The sequence below is a fragment of the Watersipora subatra genome, chromosome 3 (genome assembly GCF_963576615.1).
Source record: "Watersipora subatra chromosome 3, tzWatSuba1.1, whole genome shotgun sequence".
Taxonomy (NCBI): Eukaryota; Metazoa; Bryozoa; class Gymnolaemata; order Cheilostomatida; family Watersiporidae; genus Watersipora; species Watersipora subatra.
Window position 1 is genome coordinate 58,046,174 of NC_088710.1, and position 21,108 is coordinate 58,067,281.

A 21,108-nucleotide genomic window follows, 5' to 3' on the forward strand; every position below is an offset into this window, starting at 1 on the left:
CATGAAACTCCCACCTCTCACCTATACCGCATCTGCGCAGGAAACTCACCTTGGCATGTGCCTGACCAAGTGACGACAGTTCACTGAGAAATTTTGTGGCTACCGTGTCTATGGGTATCCTATCTTCACAGTCTCGGAAGCAGTCGCTGGTATTGGGTACACTCTAGAAAAACAGAATTAGACTGATTATCTCATTACAGTTAAAGATGGTCACAGTTTTACATGAAACTAAGGCTATAAAGAATAATGTTGCAGATACAAATAATGAGTCAAAGACCTCGTGTTATATTATCTAACTAGCCTCACATGATCAATAGTCAACAATATACAACAAAACAAACTCCACTCTCAGTGGTGTACCAGACAGAATAAATAATTAGAGACATGACGCTTTTTTAACGAGAAGGGACCAATCAGGGATACCAGATCACCAGTTAAAAACCTACAGTAGATGCCAATATTGAGTTTACCAGTGAAAACAAGGGTATAGTTCATTTATGTGATTTCCATACTTGCAACGTGACTGCTCCTAGTAAATACACTTGTATAAACACAAACACCAAATGCTAAGCAGATGTGCAATTTTATTATTGTATGGTTATAAAGTCAAAACCAGTACACCAGAGGCCAAAATAAATCAGAAGTAAAACATTGTGAGTCTATTGAATAAGAAATGATAATGCCATTGTTGTTACTACAGATATAGTTCTACGGTAATAGAATTCATCTATCCATAACTTCAAGATTGTTGTTAAATTGTTAAAAAGAAACTATCAGCGACCCCCGATGTCCCTCCATAAACTGTGAATTCAGCGAGTTAACAAGATAGAAAGTGTGATGTGAACTTCTAAAAATAGCTGTGAATAGCAGTCGTCCACTTGTCAGTACAGTTGATAGGAAGTGTTATTGGCACCGTTTATTTGTTATTGCGGGTACCGAAGGTTGACATCAAAACTTGGAAGCTCAATGCAAATCCGATCCCATTACTAAAAAAGTTATGTTGCCTTTCTTTTAATATTTACGCAACACTTAAACATATATGTCATTGCAGTGTTTCGATTTGAGGCATTAACGTCTGTATTGATGTGAGAAGGTTCATGGTTGCACAGTGTTTCAACAGCTATGAAAATAGCAATGCTTCTAAACCTTTTATTGACTTACATAGTACAGAAATCAGTCTAAGTGTACTGACCCACAATCCAGGACATTTATGATATGAAGAGTATTATTACAAATTGAATAGACAAGGCCTGTCATTCAAAAGGGTGCACTATGTGAGATTTTAATAATTTTGTGAATAGTCAAAGATCTGATGTTTGTGAGCCCCTGAGCAGTTCACATGATAGCTGGATATCTAACCCGGACTGTTGAGGCCCAACCAGACAGTTGCTGGTTGCCACGTCTTCGAGCATGCCTCATGTTTAGAGCCAGAGTTAGTGCAAATGCCCTAAACACGACTTTGTTTGGCATAAAGCAACATCTTGGAACATACAAAGCGTTCAGACTGAAAATAAAAAATAGAAGCAAACATACGATGGCTGTTCGGAGAGTACCAATAATCCCCGAGATGAATGGCTTAGAGAAGGCAATCACAGGAGCACCAGCAGCCTTGCATGTGGCAGCAGAGGTTAAAGACAGCTTTACCCACTGCAGAAGATATCTACAACGAATAGCTTATATATAAAAACGATGTAGGTGACTACATGAAGGTACATAAAGCATAATTCGGTGTGTGCTAAAAGTAGTTCATTGCATCAAGCAGATATTTATTTGGATTTTGTGCAAAATTCTGCATAACAACTTGTTATTCTAGGTCCTTAGGCTATTGCATGCGGTGGGTCACATCAAATACAAAAATTACAAATAGGAACATAATCCTAATCATAGCTCATTCGTAAAGGTTATGCTCAAAATTAGGCTGATTCAAAGTTTTTGCAATAGGTAAGTGTTTGTACTGCCCGCACTACAGTGGCGATCCACGACTCTTGTTAAAGTGAAAGGGTTATGCATCAGATTAGCGGTTTTTTAGTAATATCGTGTCACACGCAACGCATTACGATGTATAGTACAAAGGAAGTGGAGATGGATGCTTCTTGCAAAAATAACAGCAATAATAATAATCCATGAGCGCAGTTATGTATTAGCGTTACAAGATTTAGTTCCTGCAACCCTTGCAAGGGCTTAGGAAATGTTTGAATATCAGACTTAAAAATATAATATCTTCCAATTTAAAATTTCCTAATTTATTTTGATCAACTAAAAATGAGATGTTCCTAGGTTCGTTAACAGTCACAACTGACTACGTTAGCGTTACTCTTAAACAATGTGTTTAGTTTTCTCCTTTGCATCATAAGAAGTGTTACAGAATGCTAGTTGAACAATTTCATTTCATCCGTGATTGATATAGCTCGCTATATCATAACAGTGAGCTCTTATGTGACAGCAGATAATCATCAATTGATATAATCCAGCAGAACAAACTCCTAGAGTGTGACCAAAATATACCATAACACCTCATCATATAAAATATACAATAACACCTCAACATATAAAATATACAATAACACCTCAACATATAAAATATACAATAACACCTCAACATATAAATATACAACAACACCTCAACATACAATAGCGCTTCAACATGAAATTTATCCATTCCAATTTTTTGTATATCAAAACCTTTATCTTCTTTCGGCTTTCATCCATGAGGGGTCACGAAAGGTCACAAACACAAATGGTCCTCCTCCTGATATAGGATTTATTGTAACCATTTAGTCATGAGATTTGGCACAGGAGCAGTTGTGATTATATATGTCTTTTCTAACACCACCAATGGTCCTTGGGAGACTCGAACCACCAATCTACTGATCAGAGGCCAGCACCCTAATCACTAGCCTGTCTTGACAAGCTGTTGCTTTTGCGTAGTTGTCCCCCCGTCGAGCGGTGAGCAACAACAGCTTGTCACAAGACGTACTGCACCTGATGCATCAGCTGCACTTATAAGGAGTTGTTCTCTTCCGTCTACGCGGCTCGGCTGCGATGTTATTCCGGTCGCTCCATTGGTAATCATAACGGATTTCACACAAAAATTTATGTAGAAAAATTAAGATAAGAACGTTTAACTGGCGACCCCTCTCTGCAGTAAACTTTATTAGAATTTGAGAACTTAGGCAACAACAGCGACTAAACATGTCGTTATTTGTGCGCTCAGCCAGTTTCATTTCTATTTTTGTATCAGTCAGTTTTATTTGTTCTTATGGATTTTATTTTGAGTTTATTTTATTCTTAAGTTCTACTAAAGTTTATCACAGAAACTGGTCTTTGGTTAAACGTTGTAATCTTGTTTTTTTTCTACATAAATTTTTGCGTGAAATCCGTTATGATTACCAATGGAGCGACCGACATAACAACGCGGCCAAACCGCGTAGACGGAAGAAAACAACTCCCTATAAGTGCAGCTGATGCATCAGGTGCAGTACGTCTTGTGACAAGCTGTTGTTGCTCGCCGCTCGACGGGGAGACAACTACGCAAAAACAACAGCTTGTCAAGACAGGCTACCTAATCACCCTAACCACTGAGCCACACCGCACACTAACCACCCTAACAACTGAGCCACATACCAGCACCATTATACATTGGGTAAAATACCGCATGTAAGGAATTACATGCATGTATATACCAGTCAGACCCCACCATACAATAAATTTGAGCAAAATCTCCAGCAGTATTTCGCCTTGAGATATTAGACAAATTTGAGATACAAGCATATTAGAATCTTCTCGTATCTCAAATTTGTATCTCAAGTGTGTGAGAGACCACTTTCAAAACAGCATCGCTAGTTCATTCTTACCGAATGAACTTAAAAACTTTTAAAAAGGCTGGCTAAAAGTGATAGTGCAAGCAAGGTAAAAAGAGCCAAGCCGGAAAATAATAAAAGATAAAAACAGAGACAAAATAAGAATTAAGATTAGTGTAAGATTGAAACCTATCTTTAAGTTAGTGTTTAGTAAGCTAAGTTCTTTGTTTCTATTAAATTCACAGTTTATGTTATATTACGTAGTGCCACAGAAGTGTATCATACAGAAAGTGTTGACGTGAAGTCTCTTTCACACTGCCGTTAGTCGCTACTGCCTGTCTCGAAGGCAAGAACTCTATCTAGTACTGTACATAATAATGTTACATTTTATTGCACATCATAACTACTAGATAGGTATATATTACTTTGTGAGTGTAGGGCAGTGAATTAGAAGAATTAAAAACACATTTTCTCGATTAATTATCCTGTTTAAGATTATTTTTTCAGAAGATGGAAACGGAATAATTTGTGTTTTATTAGTTTATATAAGAAATATTGCTTTGAGATACGAGAAAATTGACATACGAGCTCAGTCCCAAAATGCATTAAGCTCATATTGTCAAGCTATGGCTGTAAAGTGATAATCAATAAACAGGTCGTTAATATCACCACACTGTTATGTAAAAGGCATTTGAATTAAGGTTTAGTCTTGACAGAAAATGGACTGTATGCAAGGAGAGGTGCTATTAGAGATATAGAGTTATTTTTCTACATATTGTTATACTGAAGATTCTGCACAATTCATAGTTAATTATCACAACCGGTTGATCTATTTTAACTAATTTCAGACATTCTTTTCTTTGCATCCCCTTCCCATATTTTCTCTTGATAACTACCAGCCTCGGCGAATAAAAAAATGATGTGGAAATTTTTGCTCATGCTTTCAATTATTTCTCAATTTAATTCATAGAAAATCATAGCTTTTTAGCCTTTTTCGCTATAACCACCACCCACACTAATCTTCTGGGGATCCATAATTGTTAAAACCACATTTAGCCTTAGTGTAACGCGGTCATGTAGTCTTGAAGTATGGTAAAATAGATGCCTAAGCTGAGAACTGATAAATTCAGTAAGACTACCTGAGGCATCCTCTTTGACACGACAGTAACAGCAGAACCTGAGAAGCCAATTCCTTCCCATCAGAGTCAGCAGGACAGCTTGGCATGGTCACGCTGCCCAAAAACTCGCAAACCTGCACAACAAAAATAATCACATCATTTGTTTACAAATTTTATTCCCAGGATGTGAAATCTATCTTAACTGCGATGGTATCGGAAGACTAAAGGTAGAAACAGCAGCTGAGGACTCAGACTTGCTTTTGTCATTATATTGTTCCTAAGTGGATAATATCACTACATTGTGCAATATAGCACATGCAAATAAGCCATGCCAAAGTCTCCATAATGTGTGCGCATCTCAATCAGTGACATAACGCACCTGCTCGAGAGTGTCAGAGCCAAGACTGTTCAACTTGCGCTCATCGGAGAGTGCCATAAAGGGTAAAGAGTGTAGAGTAGAGAGTGCTGTCCTTAGAACATCATTAGATATAGTCAGAACACTCATGCCTACCGTGCTGCAAACAATCACATCTATTAATCACATATAATTTATGAATCCATAAAAAACTAAAACAATTAAAGTTAAAATGGTTTAACCATGTGTTTGTATTATAAAAATATGAGTATACATTCTAACACTGTTGCGTTTCATACATTCTAACACTTGCGTTTCATGGAGTAGTACTTTAAAACATCATCTAATGATGAGAACTGTAACATTTGGAGCATTTGAGAGCACTTGACTTCAAGCGACACCATGATATATAGAGTACCTGACTTCAGATGACATCATGATGTTCAGCGTGCCGGACTTCAAGTGACACCACGAGATTTAGAGCACCTGGCTTCAAGTGACACCATGATGTTCAGAGCAACTGATTTCAAGTGACACTATGATGTTCAGAGCACCTGGCTTTAAGTGACACCATGATGTTCAGATCACCTGACATCAAGTGACACCATGATGTTCGGAGCACCTGACTTCAAGTGATACCATGATGTTCAGAGCACCTGACTTCAAGTGACACCATGATGTTCAGAGCACCTGACTTCAAGTGACACCATGATGTTCAGAGCACCTGACTTCAAGTGATACCGTGATGTTCAGAGAAACTGATTTCAAGGAACTCAAAATATCAATATTTCTGTAAGTAAAGAAAATAGTAAAGCCTACCGACTCAGCATCCAGTTCTGGAGAAGTAGGGTAAAAATGAGCTTCAGTCCGGTTTTGACAGCAATCTCAATGAGAATATCATTGCTCGTGGAGGGAGAGGAGGCGCGTGCAATGCTTGTCTCTTGACTCAACTCATCGCAAGATCCCGTTTGAGGAGGCTAGAAAACAGAAACGTAGACACTCTCCCATTCATTCTGGTAAATACTTGATTGAAATTGACCTGCTGGAGACCATAACTTTTTAAAGAAAATAACAGAGCAAACATTAAACATAGGTAAGAATACAAGTAATTTTTGCTGAAGCAAATAAAAGAATGCCAGGCAGAAAAATTGGAAAAAAGTGAGGGAAAATTCTCAAAAAATAGTATGCTGCATGTGCTCTATGCAGTGCTGACACCTTGCACTGCTCAAGTCTGAATACATTAGCGCTAAATGCTAAACTGCTTGAAACTCAAAATTTAAAACCAGTAGCAATTTTTCACATAATTTATGGGAAAAGCTGCCGACAGTTGCACAAGGCAGTAGCAAAGATGTATAACATTAATAACACCAGGCATCCTAAAATCAAACTATACCTATAACTGTCTAGAAAGATCTATTGATTACATAAACAGAATGTGATTGCATAACAAAAGATAATTATGTAACAGGATTGGATAAGGCTGCGCGCTCAATCACTATGAAAAGTGCCGCGTATAGAAGAGTAAAATGAGCGGGTTGTAATTCCAAATACAAACATACTCTAAAAGACTGCATCATAATAGCTAGCAAGCAATAATTAAATGACCAGAACATTTTCTCCACAAAATTTCTAATTGTTGTTGACATAAATGCATAATAAACTTATTCTATGATGAACTATCTTGAAAGCAACCTGCGGTACGTGCTTAGCGTGATAACGGGTAGAAATAGCATCAAATATTCGATGCACTATGATCAGTCTCCTCTGAAGAAGGGAGCCAAATGAAGAGTCACTGCACACTGTCCTGCAAAATACAAAACAATGACTCTATGCTAGAAAGTAGGTCTGTAATTTGCAGTCTTTGTAACTCGGACGAAAACACTCAGCGGCATATATTAACTCTTATTTTATCAAACAAGTGGCCGCAAATATTGCAGTATAAATCAAAAGCAGTATAAATCAAAACTCATACTACACACCTGACTAGTGACAGCTGATTTGCGTGTAGCTCTCCAAGAAAGCATTCCTGGTCGTCTGCAGTCGTAGAGCCATCTTCGAACTCTGGCGCTAACGGTCCCCTTATATCCACTGTCTGCAAAATGGCGACAAAAAATTAAATGACTGGCTAGCAATCAACTCAAGCACATCAGTAGGAGAACTATACACCTCAAATGACATAGCTCGTTAGCTATACATGTCTAGTGAGAATGCTAGAACGAGATGGGCAACTATTATTCACTAGCCATACAAATACAGCAAGTTGTATTCAACAGCAGTAATATAGCCTTAAAACTCGAATAACTCATATATGCTAAATAGTAAAGAAGAGTAAATAACAGTCAAACTTTAAACAAACAAAGGAGTTAATGTCGCGCTCTAACTAATTAGATGTTTTGTCTGAGAAAAGCCAACCGGTTCTGGAAGAGTCACAATCTCCTTGTCATCCAACAGTTTCATATACAGGTTGGCTACGTCTCCAGTGTTACACAATGATGAAATGTGTGATCCATCGGCCCAGATGATGTCAGAAGATTCTTGAAATTTGAGTTTCACCGAACTCATTCTGTCTCAGATTCTTTTAGATCGACACATGATCAACTGCAATAAAATAAATGCATGCAAAAGGGAAATATTTCGGAATAACAAACAACACAAAATTAAAATTGCTCACGATCACACTCTTTACACTTTTTGTAATTGGTTGCTTGAACTCATGTGTTAATTTTATAGAAAAGCTTAATTAGATGTCGTCCGATTCAGTGAACATACACAAAGTTTACAAACGAATACGATATTAAAGTAAAAACACTAACATTATTTTTTAAAGTAAATTGGATTACTATTGAGTATTAGTAAAGACATATTTATACAAAACAAGAAACATAGATTATAAAAATAGAAACACTAACAATTCAACACATATTGTAGACCCAAAATTCAGCTCATCACTATTCAACAGGATGGAGCGCAATGTGTGCACACAAAAATTGCCTTAGTAAAAGCGTTCAAAACAGTAGAGGGTCTCTACTAGAGACTGTCGTCTGGACGCTAAATAAGTATTTACAACGGATCCCGCAGACAACGTAGATTGTTTTCAAGTATCCATAAAAGGTGTTGTTGCAATCGCTAATTTGCTTTTGCCAAGCCGAAGCATAGTTAAATCGCTACAAAATGCCTATGTTTCATGTTTTTTGCAAGATCATTTGCGAGACGCTCTTTAAGGTTTGCTCACGAAATCGTGCTTTAAAAAACACTGGCTAATATGCTTTTCTGAATATGCTGCGTTATATTATTTTCTTCGTGAGTCTTGTGCATTCCGAAAGCTCTTTTTTAAACTGTTGAATAAAACCTAATCCATTGAATTTCAAAAGGTTTTTAGGTATTATTGACCTAGTTAGAAATGTAGATTTTAGCAATGTGTATCAATTATATTTCTAATTATTACCTATATGGATTGTTGCGTTATTTTATATGAACTTGTAAAATTGTAACGGCACGTAATCACAAACATCGAACTAGCTATCAAATCAAACAAAAATAACAAGTTTTTTCAAAACTTTTTTTAAGAAGCTGACTTGAAAAAGACAGCTTAGCTTTCTTTTGGTATGGCAATTGGCAGTCTAAAATTTTGGGCAAAATAATGCACATACATGTACATTCTATTGATGGAATATGTAATGCTTTTCTGCAAAGTGTACACGAAAATGAAATTGAGTGTGTGCCTTCAAAGGTTATACAGGTTTTTGAAGAACTGAAGTGGTTAAACAAAACATGGAAAATTAATTCCAAAAAAAAACAGAATTCTTTGTATTCAGCAATGAAACAAAGTAACAGTACCTTCTACAAAAACAAGTATAACACTCTTTGTGAAAAATAAAAAGGTAATTGAACATGCAAAAAGCTTTTATCTACATGGAGTACTGTTCAAGTCACCTCTTAACAGCAACAGCAAGTCCTTTTACAAATTTAACAAAAGCAAGAGTTGCTACCAACAACAGTGTTCCTCATTTAACTATAAAAAGCAGCTTGTCCTATAGAAAAAAAAGAATGTCTAAATGCTTTTTAAGTCAGCTTTTCACTGTTGATGATGGGAAGATTTCCCCCATTCTCTCTGCACCCCAATCACTACAAGAAAGTTCAATCAGCTTAGAAATAACAAAGGTATGCTTAGTTAAACTTTTCCAGGACATCGACACAAGTGAATTTTGGGGCTCGGGTAGAATAACCATAGCGATGATTAAGACTTTTTTGGCTATGTTGTTAAAACAATTTCTCACGTTTCAACGATTCTTTACAAACTGCCAAACTTCCAAGGGTGTGGAAGCAAGCTAAAGTAAAAGCTATTTATGAAAAAGTATACCGACACAACCCTCCAAACATTAGACCAATATACCCAACTTGTATTTTATATAAAATGCTTGGGCTTGTAATACTTAGTAAACTGCAGTTTTTTTGAAGGCAGCGAGCTTTTGATAGCAAATCAGCATAGCTTTAGAAAATACAGATCTGGCAAGACTTAGCTAGTATGTCTCTACAATGATCTAGCCACAAATCTTGAGAAAAAAAACTTATCACTGATTTCATTATTCAAGGCTTTAAACTCAGTCAATCACTGAAAACTGATTATTCAACTACGTGGATATGGCATCAGTGATCAGCTGGTTTCGTGAAAAATAGTATTTACGGCAGAGAAGTAGCAAACAGTTGTTGTTGAGGGTCACGAGTCAAGTGCAACACATGCATCATCTGGTGTCCGCCAGTGATCGGTTCGCAGACCTCTTTTGCTTTTATTATACATTAATTATTTGCGTAAAAACTTATTTCTAAATGTAGATTATTGGCAGATGATGCTGTGTTCTACGATGTTAGATCGCAGCGGCATATTCTGCAGAGATATTTAAAAAAGTAGTCCCAAGACTGGTAACTGTCTTTTAATAAAAACAAATGTTCAATGCTTACTGTCAGAAAAAAGAACTCATAAATTATTTATCAAATAAAAGGAGATGATGTCAAAAACTGTCACAGCTTCCAATATTTAAGTGTGGAATTTTCATACAATCTCTTTTACTGAACATGTTTAAAATATTGCACGCAAAGCACTTAGAACTCTGGCAAAGCTGCAGATTTAAAAATAGCAGATACTATAACTAAGGTTGTTGTTTAGAAGACCCTAGTGAGATCTGGGCTAAAATATGTGTGTCAGACATGGGGATCCTACTCTTTAAAAAATATTAAACAATTAAAAAAGGTTCTGTCCTTTAGAAAAAGTCCTCTAAAAAAAGTTTGTCTTTTACATTAAAGGGATTGTTAGCTTCTCAAAACTTAGATAAGATACAGGTATTGATTCACTACAGGAAAGGAGAAAATTAACTGGTCGCAATCTTTTCATGAGAGTACAACAATCTGGTTTGGGTCCATCTGGTATTGATGAAACTGATCACTCTAATAATACAAGACAACGTCAATGTATGTATTTACCTGCTATAAAAAGCTCAGTATATTGCAACTTTTTTTTCCCGAAAAGTATAAGGGAATTGCGTGAAACCATCTTACAATTGCTTTCACAGAAGAACTGAAGTATAATGTCTGTTATGCAAAAAAGAAAAAATGAAAAAAAACGGAAAAAAAAATTTCTTTCATATTTCATTTTTTCTGGGAACTCTCGAGGGACAACCAACAATTAGTATTGGTAGTTCAAGATCTAGGCTTATTTTTTGGTAGATGTTTGTTTATGATCAATATAAGGAAGACAAATTTTATGCAGTGACAAGCGTTAGAAAGTTTTATTAAATTTTCAGCCAGTCTTAGGTAACCGTTGTTGTTGTGAGTACTCGTAGCCGAGATGCTGCAAACAGTTGTTCAGCCAACCAAAACTGGCTTAGGTAGGAAGGTTGGCCAGGCCTATGTTACAAGTTTACAAGCGTTTATTAGCATACTGCCATAAGAGCAACTTAAAAAAATATCTTCGTCTTCAGTAATTTAGCAGTACGTAGCACAGTCAATTTTCACTGTTGCTCTGAAATATCAAGTAATAGCAAGTAAAAAGTATCATATATCATGTGATATATGATATATCATGTGATATATGATATATCATATGATATATGATAACTCCCAATTATACAACGAACAAAACACTTGTTGTTTGCTGACATTCACTAAAGCAAATGCAATAATGAGACACGTTGTGCGCTATACCCAGAGGAAGCAAATGAATCGAAAATACAAAAAAGCCAAGTGTCAAAAATATGAAATAACAGATGGGGTGGAACACGACAGGCCTTTCATATCTAGAAATATCTTTTATAAGTTGAAGCAAAATTTCTACCAAAAGACATTTCGTAACTTGAAAATTTCGTATGTAGAGTTTTTTTGTAAGTAAAGACTCCACTGGTATTACAATCCTTCAAAAAACTTTGTTTTTATAGATAGAAAATTAATATATTCCATTTATAAAAATATTTTATCATTGGTTATGCAAAAAAATATCAAGTGCTTTTCAAATATATATCAAGATATCTATATATATATATATATATCAAGATATATATATATATAATATGTATATCTTGATATATCAAATATATCAAGATTTTTTAAATAAATAGAAGTACTTAACCTAAAATATGTTTACAAGATATGTAATAGATGAAATAGTTTGAGCACAGATATTCTTTTAGCGCATTTGGCATGACCTGTCTGTTAGGATTGTTGTTCAATATTTAAGTTTTCATTGGTAATTTTCAACATAAGTTTTTATCACATTTAGGCTGCTATTGTTTTATTTTGTTGTTTTGTTGTCAGAAAGATAAAGCAAACTCAAGTTACATTGCTCATAACATGCTCACATTAAATATCGCACCTCACACATCTCTTAAAACGACAATTGGGGATTTTTAAGTTGGCAAAGCTCCAAATACATTGGAATTATAATATTGATATAAATTTGGGATTAACAAAAATTATATTTTGCTGTAATTTAATGTAATTTGTGGCTAATGATGGCTTAAAGTTTGAAGTATATTTTTTGCAATTTACTCATCTTTTTATGTTTATATCAGTCGGACCATCTCTTTGCTGACCCTGTTATTTAAAAGTCACGGTTTCGATTATAATCTATGCATTTCTACTAGAATTTCTCAGATGAAAGTAAACATTTTCACTTATAACTTTACCATTTAATGTAGAGCAATTTTACATAAATTAAACCTAATTAATTAATTGGTGAAAACCTAATTAAATGTTACATTTTAATTAGGTTTTCACCAAATCATCAACTCATTTTGTAAATGTGCAATTTGAAGATTAGTCGTTACCTCTCGATGGGTGTTTTAGGTTGAGATGAAGCTGTAGCAGAGTTGGGTGCTATTGGAGCATTTCTGAGTTAGACCAAAAAACAGCCATGGCACCTTTAGGTGAACCCGAACGGCAGAAGAGTCCTTCAAATGTCACCCTCTGGGTTAAGGGAGAGTTGTTTACCTTTGGCACTGTGTCTGGCACACCTCATCCTCGATTGGGTTTCAGCAACATTAGAAAGATGGTTGCCTACTGTAAAAACAAAGGTATTACTAGTGTTCGTTAGATAATATGCCAGTTCTGCTTCCAAGTAAACAAAATACAGATAGGGTGTCGATACAACAAGTCAAACAACATCAGCAATACATCTCAATGCGTTTAAGAAAAATCACTTTATGAAAGCTGGAGCATCCTACAGAAATATCGACATTGACACTGAGGGTGAATGTTAACATTTTTATCTGTACAAGGAAGGAATGTTTGTTATTTCCGATTACCATTCTGTCATGATTTGCTAGCCGATAATTAGATGGTATGTCTTAAAAATGTTAAAATGAAATCCGAAACTCTCTGAAAGAAATTAATTCGACTTGAAATAAAAATTCAGTCCTTCTAAAACATTTCTAAATAAAATATTGTTCATAAAAGTTATCAAAAATCAATACTATAAAATATGCAATATATATATATTACTCGCTTCATAATAAATATTGATTGTTATAAATGTTTATGACAATAGATTAGGCTCGCTGCCGAGGCTTCCATTGTGTTGCGTAGAGCATTTGGTGCAAGGCTGATGCTAGTACTGGTGTCTGACAACTCCTCTTATTTTGCTTCCAGTGTTCTTCAGCCTACGAACTGCTCAGTTAAACTGCGTACATTGAAGAACTCAGTAAATTGAAATGATCAGTGTTAACCTTGCTAACATTTGGTTATCAGAGATACTTGGTGAAGAAATAACTAAACTGGCATGGAAAGTGATGTCACTCTTGTCCATACGTGTTATGCAGGGCACCAGAGTCAGTTTCATCGTTGAATAGATTGATTAAATGGATAAGACACAATTCAGATAATTTTCTAGCTTAAAACTGATTTTGCACAGCTGATTGAGAAGTTGTATGGTTGCAATAACTTTTTCAATGCACACTGTATGGTTGCAATAACTTTTTTAATGCATATTGTATGGTTGCAATAACTTTTTCAATGCATATTATTTACGCCTCCCTTTTCCCTAACTCATAAAGTGGCCACAATTATTAACGTATATGTTTTGTAATTATTAAAAAGTGGAACAAAACTTTCTAAATGTGACTTCGCAGTGCCAAGCTTTGTTATATTCATTTTGTAACATCATTAAAGTACTCGTTAGCATAATTATACTTCTTTTATCAGCTGAAACATAGTAGCAAATGGTGATAACAGTAGATGCCATAAAAATAATAACTCATTTTAAAATAATATTAATATGTATATTTTTTTGTGAGTTAAACTTTAGTATTTTACCCTTTGAAGCAGTATTCAGTGCACACGTTTATCTTGTATTTGTTTGGTTAATGACGATAAGATTCTAGTGATACTGAACTCACTGTATGTTTGATCTTGCAGGATCGCAAGGTTTCCCTCACGTACAGTATGCGATATGGAAGCACATAGCATGTAACAAGCTCCAGCTTTCCGAAGAGATAGCCTGGATGTACTTTGAGCAATATCATATGATTGCTGGAGAGTTATCTTCCGCTGAACGTATTGAAATGTTCCACCTCAACACCCAATCAGATCGTTCAATTATACGACAGAAGATGAAGGCTAACACTCTGCAGTTTGTCCTTTTCTTGTACATTCAACAGCTGCATAAGATTTCTATGAAGTCATCGCTAGTAACCGGGGATGAATGGCCATCTAGGACTCGCTCACCTGATTTGGAAGCTGCCCGTGCTGCGACAAGCGGTAAAAATCTGGATGAGAATGCCCACTTCACTTTCGTTTTGCATCATTTGAATGACCTAATGGAGCTCATGATTGACCCCTCTTCTAGCTCTGGAGGTCTGAGCGAGATAAACGCGAATATTGAGGCTGTCAGAGCTCTCGGCTTTCTAATTGCTGCTTCTATCGATGGTAACAGGTCAGTACTGATTGGTTTATCGCAACCATTAGATCTATTTGTTTTGGTTTAATCAGGCTGCCACCATAATCTGACTTTCTCTAAAGCAACCTGGTCACTGTACGTTGTAATATTATATAAGTTTCCTTACAGGTCACTGTTACATGCTACAAAGATAGTCACATCTTACAGTTTATGGATGCAGCCTTGCATGGTAGTAATTTTATGAAGTAATTTTATTTACGTTTGTTTTTTATATATAACCAGCTGTGCTACCCAGTGTTCTCTGGGTATTAAAATCAGCTTATAAACAATGAGAGGTAATGAGAGTTGCCTGCCACTTGCTATTAGCCTGCCAAATTGCCAATGGTTAGTTTGAGTAAGCCTACTACTAAGAGCTACCCCTCTCCGTGACTTTAGGCTATTAGGTGTTCACGCTCGTGCCGGGGGTATAAAATATGCTACTTAACAATGGAGTGTATAAGAGAGTGTTCCTTGTCTGTATTTGTAGGTCAATACAGCCCTTAGAGGAGGTTGCGATGAGACCAGAAATTGCTGCACAATCAGGCTTTAATGAGGTTGGTTTGCTAACAACTTAGCTGGTATTTCTAGTGACATGTATTTATTATAGTGTTAATGAAGTAGACAACTCCGTAATGTTATTCCGTATGACTCTTGCAGGGTACAAAGACATTCCTGTTCAAAGCATTACATTCCTGGTTCCGGTCTAATCTTTCTCAAAGTCCATTCGGTATTTCTTCGTGCATCGCGAATGGTAAGCGTCTTTCTTGGCTGCCTATCGATTCGACAAGTGCTGTTAAGCGTGGGAAGATTGGCACAAATGGCCACTTGGTCAGCAAGGACATCGTTAAGGGTAACAAGATTATAGTGATGACCCAAGTGGGCAAGCAAATGGTGGCACGCAGTTCAGGGACACTCGAGCAAGCATACATTAAGATTCATAGATGCCAGTTTAGTTATTTTTATCTTCTCTCACCCTTGCGTTCCGTCAGCATCGAAAAATGTAAAAACATAACCGTGGTTCTCGGGCCAGTCGATGTCGCTGTCATGGTATCAGGCTGTGAGCATGTAACTGTAATTGCCCCATGTGGTAGGATGGTTGTGAGCAACAGCAGTCTTTGCTCTCTTTACCTACTCACGCCTTGTCGACCCCTTTTGCTGCCTGGCTGTGAGGCAGTTAGTCTCGCTCCTTACAACACTTTTTACCCTAAGTTGGAGGAACAGATGCGACGAATGGTGATTCCGGCATCAGTGAATCTATGGGACCAACCAATTGTCGCTGGGAGCCACGAACACCATGGGGAACATTCTTCGCCTTCTTGGTTTCTTTTGCCACCACCCGATTTTCTACAGTTCATCATTCCCTTCGAGATGGAAGGATCGACGACGGCGATACCATGTACTTTGCCATCAGCCTATAAGAAAGCACTAGATGTGCGGAAAAAGGAGTACAAGCTCTGGCTAAAGTCAGTCAATGATTCGACACAAGACGCAGAAAAAAAGCAAGCATTTCAGACGCTTGTGGAGCAGCAGTTCCAAGAGTGGCTGAGCGAGACGGGCTACAAGAAGGAGATCGACGCTATTGTCCAGCATGTCGATGGCAAGTTCAAATCAGATGCTCGACGCTAAAAGCAATTTGTTTTTAGTTTAGTTCAACAGAATGTAAGGATTGTCTTCTCTTTTTCATTTTTTTCTTTATTAATCGCTTTTAAGCTACCTACTGCTGATCTCTTCCTACGTCTGCTTGTAGCATTCCTATTTGTCTACTAGTGGCAGCATTTTACATGCCAACAATTTGTAGTTTCTAAATAAGAATTATTTTTCAACTTTGTTCTATGAGAAAATATGATGTTTTTGTGTTTATATGATGTTAACGTTGTTTTACTAACACAAAACTCTAGTATGTGAGGAGGTATTGCCTTTTTGTAAAGTTGCAGGATATTTATTTTATAATATTTGTTACTTTGCGGTGCATCACAGTTTAATGCACGTTCTGCACGCTTGGTAAAGCACAATGTGCCAACAAATATAGCTCATGGCTGTAAATTCTACCTCGTTGCCTTGCTTTGAAGCTGTTCAAGATCTTAGTCTTAGTTATCAACAACAAAGCTAATCTCTGCTGATATTCATGTAAGTTGTCTCTCTTGCTGTCGACAAGGACTCATGGTTTTGACTGTATCGCTGACTTTGATACAGCTCTGTTCTTCGATCTTCGTTGTCTCTCGTTAGCTGTCTGTATCTACTTCTCTACTTTAGTAAAGCTAGGCAATCAATTTATATGTTTCCAGATGTTATTTAAAATTTTTAAAAGTGTTGAGTTTTCATCTTTCATTGGTATGTCAGTGTATTTAATTTACTGACGATTTTAATTTTGGTAAATCGTTAAGTATTTTGGAGCTCTCAGTAGTTTTACTTTCGTTTGATGATTTACTGCAAAATGTCACAAATTTGTTAAGTTAACAGGTGTTTACAGAATAAACAATACAGCTCCATACTGCACATTACAAAATATAATACAAACCAGAGCATTTTTACTACAAACAAGGCTTAGATAAAACATGCAAAATATTGTTTCAAGCTCTAAGATTATAATAAGTTGAACTATAAAATGTCTATGCACTTGAGCATCCTTTTATTTGTGCATTCATTTCATCAACTCATCACATTCTGCTCCCATAAGATAAGAAATGACATGCATGTGTGTATGGTAGACGAACTTAATGCATGTTGACTCATGTGTGGAACTGGCTTTTGCTATCTCTACTCATCAGGTAAAGTATCCATTTCCTGTCCTTTGTTGCGAGTGGTTAAATTAATTTAGAAGTTACTCACTCTCTGATCTATCAGCATGACGACTAAAGTGTATGATCAGTTAATCGCATTGGCCAATGTGAAGCATGCCGCGGTTTCATTGGTCAGTTATTAACAACAAAGCACGCTTTCAAGATAGAATGGACATGCAATCATTTGATGCAAGTCTGCACAATTTAACAGTTGAAAACAATACGACTTCGAGCAAAGCGAGAGAAGAGGTATGCTTTTAGTATTCTTATTTCTATTATGACTGCATGCGGGTTTACAAGTAGTCTTGACTTGTGTTACTTTAGAAAACAGTTCGTGTAGCATTTCTCTTTATAATGTTTTGTAATCACTCACCTTGCAATACAACTACGGATACAGTAGTTTCAAAAGCGAAAAATTGTACCCACTATAAGTTGCCTGTTCGTTTTATACCTTCTCTTTTTTTCTTCCAGTTTCTTTACAACCAGAAGTTGTTTTACTGGTCTGATTGTAAAGAACAGTAAAACAACTTCTGGTTGTTTCACTGTTCTCTGTAATAAAAGCTGTAAAGTTCTTTAGTTAAACTAATTCTCGACAACTCTACTAGCTCTGCTAGTTAAGCTGTAGTATCCATAGTCACTCAATGCATAAAGTAGACTTCAGAATAATACTTTCAGGTAATCTTTTTGAAGAATTAAATTCTATTTTCTTTGCTAAGATGTTTCATGGGTTCACCATACATTCCATTAACTTAAATTGGTTGAAATTTCATTTATACACCCGCATACAAAGCAGGTCATTTTTGACCACTTTATTTCTACTGAAAGTTCCCCTGAAATCTCATATTACATTGGGGAAAATTTAATAATTTCACCTTCCGTTTCTACTAGGCATGCTTCACTATCACACCAATTCAATGGTTTTATTCTGAGAATGAGTCCCAAGATTTGTTGTACGAGCCTGTAGCAGCTCTCTTAGGTTTATGGCTGTGATAAGCAGTCGATTGTTTGTTCTTAAATGATTCGTAAACGTCTCTTATCTTTTTACACTTAAAATTTATCTGTATCTATTGTCGATCTCTTAAAACAAATCGCCCGATAATTTGTTTGCAAAATAGCATAATATCTCCGTCACCCAAGCTGTTGTGACATGTCTATTGACAAATTGATGTCAGTATACATGTAAACAGATAGGTTCGATGATGTCATAGCAGTAGATCAAAACAAACAACTCTTACTAGAATGAACAATGGATGAAACGCATTGCCTAAAAATACACTGCGTGTTTATTGATGCTTGTGGCCTTATAAACTGTCGTAAAAGCTGCACAATCATGTTTGGCGCAAGTGCTAGCAAGTGCTTTATAAGTAGCTGCTGAAAAGACATATTTGTCAACTTGAAACTGTTAGTTCTAGCAACCACTATGAGTACTACAAAAGACAGGGGTTAAAAGCTTTCGGGTTTGATTGTTATCAACTGTCCTTCTGCTTCTGAGCTGCATTATTTTACTGTGTGTCAACATCTTGTCACAACTACTTTTGCTGACGTCTGCATGTGGTCAAGCAATTTCCCACACATTGGTTTAAGTATATATAAGAGTGAACTAGAGAATGTTTCTGTCTCAATACCCTGTGTAGCATTGACCCATCGATTGTTCAATACCTCATATTGGGATGCTACAAAATCTTGCATACTTTCTAAAGATCTATTCCTTGGCTATTATTCAGGGGTGAATAGACGCTATATTTGTCTTTCGATTTCTCTTCTTATGTCTAAGGAAAGTATGTGTAGTAACCAAATAGAAAACAATGCATTGTTATCCTCTATTGAGGATCCCATGACCAACAGGCTGGTATATGGAACATTATCAATAATTAGCACTGTTAAGTACCTGGAGTCTTCCATTGAACGCTTCTACTTTTGAGTCTCCTACCAAAAGTGAGTCTGAGCTTTAGCCTTGAATTGTTGGTGGAGCGGAGACAGTGACATGGTCTGTTGCAGTGAGAAAGAAATGCTATTCCTTAAATAGTCCCTATATGACTTTTTTGATATTACAAGTAACTCAATATGTAGTACATCTAGACACACTAAACTCTGAAAATGTTTAAAAAATGTTCCCCAATTGATTGTGCCTTCAGAATTGATAAGATCATGTCATTCGTTATATCATAGAAACTCTGTTAGTTTAGTCAGAATGCTCTGAAGGGATATGTGATCAGACGCTTGGATGACATCATTCGAGTAAGGTAATTTAGATTTGCGATCTATTAAATGATTGTAATAGTATTACAAAGAGGAAAAAATTGTGTTGCTATATGACCTCTATTATGCCTACAACAGTAGGTGATCAATTACAAAGAATCACACACATCAATTACATCACCGTTACCTTTAGCAAGATAGTTGTACTGGTCGACTCTAAGCCAGCAATCAGTATAGTTTCTCACTCTTAACAATAAATAATGGCCTGTAATATCTATTGGTAAAGTAGGGAAACCTCTGACTATGAATATACCAGAGGCTTTGTTAACTATTCCACTTGAATTGGCGACCCTGGCCTTGAAAGATCGTACATTGTGATAACTTGGGCAATGACATTACAATCATTTGAATAGCTTCACTTCTTTGTTAGTGCAGTCAGTGGGTATTAGTTAAACATCGACTGCTTTTTTCATGTTAGTATACAGGCTGTTTCTTACGCACATAGGAACTGTATTGCGTTACCCCTGGCTGTGTATGTCTGAAGAGCACCTGTAACGAACCACTGTTTCGACTGGAATGTCACTAATTTGGCATGCAAAATTTAATCCTAGGTCACTCTCTTTGGCAATGCTCTTACATGACTAGTAATTACTGTGAGACTGAAATGCCAGGTCTCCACTCATCCATTGTATGAGTGATTTAGTCACCAGGCTGTCACGGGCTTCTACATGTAGTTGATTACTTGCTAAACATGCCGTATATTTTTCCTCACTGTCCTATATTACTCACGCTCCTATATTATTACTCATATATTACTCACTGTCATATATTATTACTCACTTTCATATATTATTACTCACTTTCATATATATTATTACTCACTGACTCTATATTACTACTCACTGTTATATATTATTACTCACTTTCATATGTTATGACTCACTTTCATATATTACTACTCACTTTCATATATTATTACTCACTTTCATATATTACTACTCACTTTCATATATTATTACTCACTTTCATATATTATTACTCACTGTCATATATATTATTACTGTCATATATATTATGAACTCTATATTACTACACGTACTCATTGTCATATACATGTATATTATCACTCACTGCCCTATATCACTACTTGCTGTACTATATTATTATTACTTGCTGTACTATATTATTACTACTTGCTGTACTATATTATTATTACTTGCTGTACTATATTATTACTACTTGCTGTACTATATTATTATTACTTGCTGTACTATATTATTACTACTTGCTGTACTATATTGTTACTACTTACTGTACTATATTATTAATTTTCCTCTCATATTAGTATTTACTGGCCAATATTGCCAGACAAGCATTTATTTGTTATTCACCTTTCAAAGATTCTTTCTCTGAGATTTGGAGTACGTTGTGTTTT

At 36.0% G+C, this 21,108-nt stretch overlaps 2 protein-coding genes across 2 annotated transcripts in view; one reads left to right on the top strand and one right to left on the bottom strand.

The window, feature by feature from the left end:
* LOC137390790 (probable E3 ubiquitin-protein ligase HERC1) overlaps window positions 1-8,214 on the bottom strand; it is a 171,055-nt gene extending 162,841 nt beyond the window's left edge. The window contains exons 1-9 of the mRNA XM_068077107.1: window positions 8,183-8,214; window positions 7,686-7,871; window positions 7,253-7,365; window positions 6,966-7,077; window positions 6,093-6,250; window positions 5,298-5,433; window positions 4,940-5,052; window positions 1,534-1,660; window positions 50-163 (exon numbers count right to left, since the gene is read on the bottom strand). Coding sequence (XP_067933208.1) covers window positions 50-163; window positions 1,534-1,660; window positions 4,940-5,052; window positions 5,298-5,433; window positions 6,093-6,250; window positions 6,966-7,077; window positions 7,253-7,365; window positions 7,686-7,835 — 1,023 coding nt within the window. The 5' untranslated portion in view covers window positions 7,836-7,871; window positions 8,183-8,214. The remainder of the gene's footprint in view (window positions 1-49; window positions 164-1,533; window positions 1,661-4,939; window positions 5,053-5,297; window positions 5,434-6,092; window positions 6,251-6,965; window positions 7,078-7,252; window positions 7,366-7,685; window positions 7,872-8,182) is intronic.
* A 4,399-nt stretch (window positions 8,215-12,613) lies between these two features.
* Window positions 12,614-16,731, top strand: LOC137390175 (TBCC domain-containing protein 1-like). Its single transcript, XM_068076458.1, has 4 exons — window positions 12,614-12,835; window positions 14,175-14,691; window positions 15,182-15,248; window positions 15,352-16,731. Exons 1-4 carry the CDS (start codon window positions 12,676-12,678, stop codon window positions 16,318-16,320), a joined length of 1,713 nt encoding a protein of 570 aa, XP_067932559.1. The 5' UTR covers window positions 12,614-12,675; the 3' UTR covers window positions 16,321-16,731.
* Window positions 16,732-21,108: the final 4,377 nt, after the last annotated feature.